At 38.9% G+C, this 9,783-nt stretch overlaps 1 protein-coding gene across 1 annotated transcript; it reads right to left on the bottom strand.

Annotated features, from left to right (window-relative positions):
- Positions 1-7,174: 7,174 nt before the first annotated feature.
- LOC113013389 (V-set and immunoglobulin domain-containing protein 1-like) lies at positions 7,175-9,400 on the bottom strand. The gene is made up of 3 exons (XM_026154257.1): positions 9,268-9,400; positions 7,904-8,230; positions 7,175-7,665 (listed from the first exon to the last, which is right to left on the bottom strand). The coding sequence occupies exons 1-3, from the start codon at positions 9,338-9,340 to the stop codon at positions 7,463-7,465; spliced, it is 603 nt and encodes a 200-aa protein (XP_026010042.1). The 5' UTR covers positions 9,341-9,400; the 3' UTR covers positions 7,175-7,462.
- Positions 9,401-9,783: the final 383 nt, after the last annotated feature.

Below are 9,783 nucleotides of genomic sequence, written 5' to 3'. Positions count from 1 at the left end.
TGACTTGAAAAAATGTTGCAAGACTTGTGACTTGACTTGGACTTTTACACCAATGACTTGGGACTTGAATTGGACTTGAACCGGTTTACTTGAAAAGACTTGATATTTTACCCCAAATATAAAATTTAACATGCATATTATATAGAGATTGAAAATGTGACGTCATTCACGGGTAGAACCGCAAAGGATTCTGGGAACTCGTGGCAAGCGGCACGCAGGCTTTCAATTAAAATCAGTTATACAGCGATAAAAAGAAACACAAAAATGTCAAGAAGCCGTTGTATTATTAACTGCAATAGCCGGTCGCATGAGAGCCACGGGAAGCCGACGGGTAAAGAGATCGGTTGTTATCGGATTACGTCGTTGAAGAGAAATTGTTCGAGCCATGTTTCCGAAGTAACAAAGACGCAACGGGTGGCCTGGATTGCAGCCATTCAAAGATCAAATATAACGTCCCAGAACCCTCCAGCTCACAGGTTAGTCTGCTCCAAGCATTTACACGAAGGTCAGTGTTTTTTAGTAGTTAATACGTCATTTTCATAACATAATTAGTGATATAGGGTACAAGCAAGTCTGGCGCTGAACAGAAATTGTCGCGCTATGCTCCTTTATTTATTGTGCATAAATAGTGAATTATCCTGACACAATATTGCGTTTCGCTTCTGTTATTATGGTACATTGACAAAAACATATACTTTTATTCACAGGATAAAACAGGTTTTTTGTATCACTAATTGCCCAGTGCGATTACAGACCGCGGTAAAGTGAGCCGTCATTTGTGAGCCGCGGTCAAGCCAGCCGCCTCCTATCCGCGCGGTGATTACAGCATACAATATTGTTGTCACTGCTACATTTCTGTAACGCTACCAGAAATTATTTCCACTACTAATTAATTACCGTTGAGCTCAAAGGTCCTATTAATAAACGGTTAAGGAATGTGTATTTATGACGACAATTTGTGAGACTGGTAAACTTATGATAGGTACGATGGTCTTTCGTTCTACACGGTGCATTTCAAGGTCCTGCACCCATCCGTCGGTAAACTGTACCTGGGCTTGTTGCAGTGACCTGAAGTTACTAAACTTCATGAGTGTATGCACTCACTCCAAGAACCGTATAATTATAAATATGCATATAAATATGCTAAGATGAGATAGCTGACTTCATCTAACTAGCAAATGTTGTCCAGGCTACGTTGGTGATACAGTTTTTTTTAATGTGTATGATATTTTTGTCATGCGATTTTAAAGCCGGTCCTACAACCGCATCCAAGAATAACATGCAGCTTATCTCAGAACTGTCGGTGAAAATTATTCTTGGAGCTAAGTTTAATTGAGCTGCATTTTAAAGAGGTGCAATTTCACAATTTGTGTATATTTTCTAAGTTCACTATTTTGTCATGTGTTGAGAAAAACACAGATTTTAAAATTACATGGTCTAATATTTACATTTAGCATAACTGCAACATTATTTTTTTCGGTTTTTTTTTAAAGACTCGAAAGGACTTGAAATTCAAAGTTTCAGACTTGTGACTTGACTCGGACTTTTACACCAGTGACTTGAGACTCGACTCTGACTTGCCTGACATTACTTGAGACTTGACTTGAGACTTGAGGATAAAGACTTGAGACTTACTTGAGACTTGCAAAACAATGACTTGGTCCCACCTCTGCTGTGAACAATTGAAGGTGAGGGGAGGATAACAGGACAAGCATTGTGTGTAGGCTTTTAGGCAAACACTAACCATCCTTCCCCGTGCTGTAAAACTCCTTTGTGTTGTCATCAGTCTGGTCCAATCACTTTGTAGCTCTCCTGTAATGAACCAATCAGCCAGTAGGTGGCAGCAGAGGAGCTCAACACGTGATGGTTTTTATCTGACATTGAGTCTGGCTCCAGCTTGTCTGCCTTCAACAGGCCTCATGTTCATCAGTGATATATTTATAGGTAGTAATATTTGAATCTCTGTGTTAACTTACTGCTAATATGTGTAAATGCTGATACTTACTGACCTAGTAAGAGATGCAGTAGGAGCAAGCCTAACCATTACTGCATTTAAAGCCTGAGCCCCACAAATCATAAAAATGAAGTGAGAAGTGTTAACAGTCATTGACTGATCAGTGTTTATGTTTTTAAAAATATATAAACATGAAATTATTTCAACAAGTTTATGAGCTTGTTAAATTCTCTTCTTACTGTTCATCTAGTATCCTCCTAAAACTCTATAAGATGGGTTATAGAAATGCATTGATAAAGGAATATAATCACTAAAACACGAGACTTGTCCCTGAGGAGTTCGTGACATTTTACTTTTATTTGAACATTAATATTATTTGAACCTGCTCTGACACCCTTACACCACCGACTTGAGTTCTGTGTCACGTCTCACATTTGTCCCATATGAAGTGAAGGTAAGTGGAGGCAGTTACACTCCCCCTAAAATTCCATTTAAACATTTGTATTGTAAAGCCTTTGCTTTGAAAGATGTTTCACAGGCTAGCAAAGAGGTTTTTTTTAATTATTTAATGTCTGCAAAGTCTTAAGTCTTTAATCAGTACAGCTCTCATCTCATCCAGACTCTGATACACAGAGATAAACATGAAAGTTATGTTGATCACACATGTACATCTCTTCTTATAGAGGAGGACAAGTCTAAAGACAGATTAGACATAAAATTGTTGGTAGCTTTGCAAAGATTATGTGTCACCTGGAGTCATTTCTGATAAACAACCTCCAGAAGCTTCCAGATAAACTGCATTTTATATGACTGAAACACAGATGCCTTTCTAACAAAGCCATCTGTGTTTGTGCGTGTGTGTGTGTGTGTGTCACAGCTAATGAATGCTGCATTCATAGCTGCAGTCATAGCTGTATTAGGAGCTGCATTCATAGCGGGTTTTCTTTACATTTCCCCACATACCACATACATTCTTGGCTTATTGAACACAAGTTAAGAGCAGTGCAAATGTCAGAAATTCATAAATAAATAAAGTTACTGTTCTCACAAGGAGCCTCATGGTGAGTAAATCTGACCTCTGACCTACAGAGGATCCCAAAGCTTCTCTATGGAAGCTATATGCTACCTCATGTCAAAACTGATTTCATTCTATCTACATATTAAACAGAGAAAACTTGCAGTGAAGTTTCTGTTCATCTCACACACACAGTGATCTTTATGACATTAAAAAGGTTTCAAATGACTTAAATCAGAAGAAAAATTACGGTCTTTCACCTGCTGCATACTGCAGGTGCTCTTTCTTTTCAAACGAAATGTACTTCTCTACTTTCATTTTCTCTGAAGAGGGATATTTTTTCTTCTTCTTTCAATTCATAATAACGTCTTGAATAACCAATGAAATCTTCTGGATCTACTTTCAGTTAAAAGTCGTTTGTTGGATTGTTTTGTTTTCAGTTTAACTTGGCACAGACTCATGAAGCAATGAGGAAATAAAACAGAGCCAGTTTTCTGATGGGTCCAAGAAGTTTTTATCACCTGAAATCTAAACATTTCTTTAATCTGTGTGTTTGTGTTCAGATCCTCCATCAGAGCCACGGGTCACCTACTCCTCACTAAAGTCAAAGAGGACACCTTCAAAACAGCTAAACCAGTCTGACCAGTGATGACAGGCTGGCTGCTAAATACAGTCCTGCACACGTCTGTGGATCATATGTTATGTATTTATCACATGCTGTGTGTGTTTGCAGTGTTACAGTTGGACTGAAATAAACAGCTTAAATTTAGACTTCAGACTCTTTAAAAAAATAAAAAATAAATAATGCAACAACTCAGTCACTTGCTCAAGTAAGTACATGCAGCCAATCACAGTCCTGCATTCTGATTCAAAGGTTGAATGTTTTCTTGCCTGAAGAACAATCAACGGACTTCAGTGTTCTTGTCGGTGCCTGCAGAGCTTATCTTTAAAAACAGCTGCTGTAAATCTTCACAGCCCTCAGAGAGTGAGACGTGTTTTCTTGTGCAAACTTGTTCACAGAGTTCTGGTTAAAACTATATGCACACAGAAAAACACCCATTCTTTGTGCAGCTTTTCTGTTGCTGCATGTCACATACAGACACGATCCTCTCCTATATGTGTTTATGTGAGTGCAGACCTCAGAGTCAGAGAGTTAACATTTCAGTCTGATAACAGGTTGCTTCTGTGTCTTTAAATATGCACCATCACCTGTTCATGGTTAATTTATAAGCTGAGGTCTGTTTCTGTGATCTCTGCTCATCTTTTTCTCTCCACTGAAAACACAAGATGCACGTCTGTGTCTGAGATGAGTTCACACTCCTCTTGCATGTGTTATTGAGTCCGCAGACTCTGGGTGGAGCACAACCCTCCCCCTCTCTCATTTCTTGTAAAACAAAACTTACAGCATTACTTTCGTTTCCTCTGTGAAATCTTTTTTTTTTCAGACTTATAGTGAATTATAAATAAATTATAATATCCCCTGAACTCGAAAAGGCCTCAGTAGAATTAACTTTTTTTATTTGCTCTGAGTTTATCTTGGCACTGAAGTACCAACAACACAAAGAAGAGACTGTAAATATGACATGAGCACAAACTTTGCATTTGATTTGAAATTCAAAACATTCATGTTTTACTAAGATATGTGAGTCTGATTTGCCTAACTTATCCTGATCGGACTCTCCTCTACTCTCCATTTTAGTGTCTGACTAGTCATAGTCATAATATTTATTTAACTTAAGTTATTTTAACAGCAAAAGCAGAATAAAAACTTGTGTTTTGACATAAGACACAATATGACTTGTGACTGTATGTTTATATTATTTTAATATTATCAGAGCCTGACTTTTTCTCAGATGGTGATGATAAAATGGTGATTAAAAATCTATAAAGAATAGAAAGAAATGTGCAAATACGAGAGCAGCTTAATGCTGCTGAAAATCATTCATCCTGGGATTTATTACACAGAGCAGTAAAACAAATATTTTAATTTCTGCAAATTTTGGTATCGCTGAGTGTGCTCTCATGGCTTCTGTTTATGGTTGGACACTAGAGCCCTGAAACTTAAGTTCTTATTTCTCCTGACAATATTGTCAGTTAGAGAGGTTTTTTTTTTTTTCTCATCCTTCGGGTCTCTGTTTTGTGTGTGTGTGTGTGTGTGTGTGTGTGTGTGTGTGTGTGTGTGTGTGCAGTCGGGAGAGTTGGGGTGTCCAATTTCCTTTTTGGGTGCCTTCTTGTGAGGGCTGTCTGTTTTCCACATTCTGCAACGGTAAAATACGACTTAGAGGCGGATATTTGTTTTACTTTATGGGCAACAGTTGTCTGCCCTTGTTCTTGCTCGTGACAAAACTCGCCTCCTGTTGACAAAACTCGCCTCATGGTTTAAACTTGACTCTGAGAAAAAAACTCTTTCCCACAGAGGGGGGTGCTTTAATAAACTTATTCGAATATGAGCTTTTTTCCACTAAGACTTATTTTATGGGGAGATGTACGAAATTATTTACCGGGTAACAAGCAATGATAATATCGGCTGTTGACTCCTCAGCGTCATCATTTTCATTTTCTGTCTATTGAGAAAACCCATTGTAAAAGTAATGAAGAAAAAAACTCTACCAAGGAGCAGGCTGCGCAAAACCTACCTCATATAGATGTTTTAATAATAATAATATTTTTTGGGGGGACGCGTTATAGGTTATAAGCATTGAGAAAAAACTGATATCTGCTGTCTCTCTCCTCCTTGACCCGCGGTGTGTGTGTGTGTAACAAGATCGTCTGTCATGGTAATTATGGTTTGTTTTTCAGTCCCTTGTAAAAAGGACTCTCAAAAGGAAAAGTAGTATTCAAAGAAGACTATTCACTAAGGGATATTTATTCATTTTTACACATACGGGGTAGGCAGCCTGTAGGTTACAAGCAGATAGAAAGTTCTTCTTTTCATCACTGAAAGAAAAAAATGTCCATCCCGGTTTTCCCTCCAAGGCACGAGCGATAAGCAGAGTTCTGTCCTTTCCTTCTAAGATTCCTAATTATTTAAAGTAACACTCAGGTATGCCATTCAGCGTGTTAGTACGAGCTCGGGAGCAGCTTGGGAGAACAAGAAAACAGAGACTGATTTAGGTTGCCTTCCCAATCGACTCAAAGGTTTATTTAGTACATAACAGCTTATATAGAGGAAAAAAAGGTTCGTGTGTCAGCAGGTTCCGGTACAGACCAAATAAGGAAACGTCTTCCTGCCTTGTGAGCAAAGAAGTATCCTTTGTGTAGTTTATCAGTTCAGCTACAATTTATGATCATCCCAGCAAAATACACTCCTAGACATAGAATACAGAGTTCTTTCATTAGTGAATTCTGAAACAAACCACCTGGCCTTTAACGAGCCTTTTTCTAAGAGATAAAGAAAAAGGGAGGATGGGAGTAAGGAAGTGGTCTCGTCTCTGTGGTATTTTCGACCTTGGGGTACCAGCCTGTGATTCTTACACATCAATTCTTGGGTCAGAGAGAAAGAGAAAAACAACTAGTAAATGGGCCTTATTGAGTAACAGTTTTCACTACAAAGCAATATCCTGTAAATGCTACCATGGTATCAAAATATCACAACAATCACAAGCTATGGTGTGTGTTGGGGGAAAACTCTGTAAAAAACCCAGGAGAAATAAAGACACAATGAGACAAAGTTACTTTCTTTATCAAACGTGTACACGGGTGAGCTGCTAAGAACAACTCACACCATGCACAGTGGCTTGGTAATTTTTATAGGCACAGAGCACAGAGACAGTGAGAACAGGATAACAAATAATAAACAGATAAAATAAAACAACTCCATATATGGTGCTAGTCTCGTCAGCAGAGAGCTAGGGAAGATAAAACAATCTAAAACAATATGTCCCAGAAACAAGATGTGTTTGCTGGGAAAGTCTAAAAAGATAATTCTAAACTAATCTAACCATAGGGAGAGGGCAGACAAAAGGCATCTTTGTACATTTAAAAGAAGGTAAAGAAACATAGAATCATTTTTCCTGTAACAGTGTGAAAATGCAATTTGTTCACACAAGACACATGATTTACTCAGTCCATCACTGAGTCCATCACTCAGTCCATCACTTTTTTTGTTGAGCTGCTCTTAGTCTGGCTCATCACCTGAAACCTGTTTGTCATGGAACTGAACGCTCCAGGATTTGAGCACAAAAGCCTCTCCACCACGACAAGGTGGCAGCTCGAGGAGGGGAATTATACTGTTGGTGCAGACATGAGGAATAGCTAAATCTACTGTCGTTAATTTTGTTCCAGCTGAACATTTTGTGGCATATTTCCTTATTTTTTTGAAGGGTTTTGGGTTCCCTTGGTTTCTACCATATTTATAGTTAAAATTAATGGGAACCCTGAAACATGTTGATACTGTTGCTTTAGATTTCTTTGTTGTAACGACGGTGGATGATAATACAAGATCCTCTGGTTTGTCTGCTGTGACATAAAAATTGTCACAGCAGTGCAATATTTCATGCCACCTGCGTGTCAGTTGCTTTATCACGAGTACGACAGAAATACTTTACAGTGGTCAAAATACAAACTACACAAATAAATGATAAAGATGCTATCAGTGGAAAATGTCCTCTTCCATGACCTCCTGTCAGTCCAACAGATCCATCCTCCTTCCCTCCATCCTCCTTCCCTCCATCCTCTGTGAGTCCTCCTGGCTGACCTGCAGGTGAGAAACAGGTGTGAGGTGTCAGCTGTCAGGTAGGTGATGAGTGAAGAACAGAACAGAATCCATTTCCTCTTCAAACTGCTGTCAGACATTATCTACTGCACTCTGATCACATCACTCAGACCAGCTGCTTTCTACAAAGTCTCATCAACAACATCTTTAGAAACAAACATCAACAACCAGGAAGCAGCTTCACCTCTGATCACACACACACTCAACTCTACTCACTCACCTGGAGGATCAACACTCAGGTGGATGATGTGGATGGGGTCAACACCTCGCTTTCTGCGGTTTGCGAGGACACGACACTCATATGTTCCAGTGTCATTAATTTTAACATCATGCAAAATCAAAGTCAGATTTCCATCCTTTATCTCAAGTTGTGTTCGGTTCTTAAAAGATGGATTCTGACTGTGTTGATCAAACTGTTTATCCTGGTACAAAAGGACACATTCTGGGTCGAGGTCAGGTCTGCTCCACTCTACCACTTTGATGTTGCTCGCAACTGGACATGGTAGACAGGCAGTTTCTCCAGACTTAGCCTTGACCTCTATTGGCTCTGTAAACAACACAAAGCATGCACAACCATTTACTTCTACAGAAACTCCAGAAGGACCACTGAGCTCTGCTGATCCTTTTATAATTAGCCTGAATTTCCCCACCTTATATGAAAATTTTTTTTTTTTATAAAAGATTACGGGCGACCGGTATTAGTTGCTCTGTGGTCTTCAATTTGTTATTAAAAATGCTCTAATATCTCACTGCATTAAAAGTAGCTTGAAATATAAAACATTTCAAGGCTGCTGTTAGACTTGGTGTGGTAAATGCCAAACTGTAGTTGGACTAACAAAATTTATTTTTATTTTTTAGGTGTGTTTTGTATTTATTTAAAATTGACAGTTTTCAGTAAAGATTGTCCTTCTTCTTGGATGTTGGGGAACTTGACTCTACTTTCTTTCTTTCTTATCATAATAACATAAAGTGAGAAAATGTGTTGTTACACAGGAAGCACTCTTTTTTTTTTCAAAGACGTCCATAATAATAACAGCTTCACTGTGCAGTGTAATTACAAAGGTGATGAATTGTTGTCTGGATTTTTTCAGAAGGGTGTGTACCATGTACGTAGGCTTGGGTTCAGCAGGATACCAAAGACATCTGGTGTAACAACAACGTAACACGTAACAACAGCCTCCATTCCTCTGATCTAAGGGACTTTTATCCACTCTAAAGGTCCGTGGAGGAGGGGATATTCCGAGCGCTTCTCTTCACTAGCTCCTTCTTGATCTCAAAAGTCTCATCCGCTTTCTGACATGACAGAATTGTTTTTTTGACAAGAAAACTGTAGTATCGGGTAAATGATAGGAGGTGGGAACGTTTGTGCTGGGTTCTTGTGGGGAGGGGGTTGAGAATAATAAAGGATACTCGCTGGCGTAATGGCGAGTCTCGTGTGTAGTTCAGTAAGATAACATCAACCACCTCCAATGACGGAACAGAAAGTCCTGAATGTCTTCGTCTGCATTCAGCACAATCAAAACTACTATCGTGAAACAGTACTTCACAGGAAAAAAGGACAGAATAAACATTTTTAAATCTTACGTGCAGATGTAAGCCCCAAGAAGACGACACCTGGTAAAGTCAACAGCAGAGATGTTAAAGCCGCCCTTCCCATGTCCGCTTCTGCAGAGCAGACTGATGTTGAAGCTCACCAAATGTCTGTAAGTCACTGATAGTCACAGTGAGTGTGCCTTTTTATAGGCCTCCCCTCTCTCTCCCTGGCGATCTCTAGCGGTCGTGTACGAAAGGGCGTGCGATTAAAGTGTTCGACTTCCGCGAGGAAGTACACGATATCTCAGTCTTCATCGTTAGTTACGCTGGTGCAATAAAGTATGATTCTGTTTACTCTGAATTAGTTAAACATTTTTTTTTGCTTTATACCAGGAGTATTTCATTAAAATTTAAGACATTCCAGTTCTTTGCAGCAGTTTAAAATAGGCTCAGTCATGCAGTATTATAAAAAATAATGATGGGAAACCAGTCAATCAGTCTGCAGAGACTTCAGCAAACTATGCAAATCTTATTTTTTTTAAATATATCTTTTAAGACGAATCTGCT

Source organism: Astatotilapia calliptera, chromosome 3 (genome assembly GCF_900246225.1).
Source record: "Astatotilapia calliptera chromosome 3, fAstCal1.2, whole genome shotgun sequence".
Taxonomy (NCBI): Eukaryota; Metazoa; Chordata; class Actinopteri; order Cichliformes; family Cichlidae; genus Astatotilapia; species Astatotilapia calliptera.
This window is presented reverse-complemented; position numbering and strand designations above follow the sequence as displayed.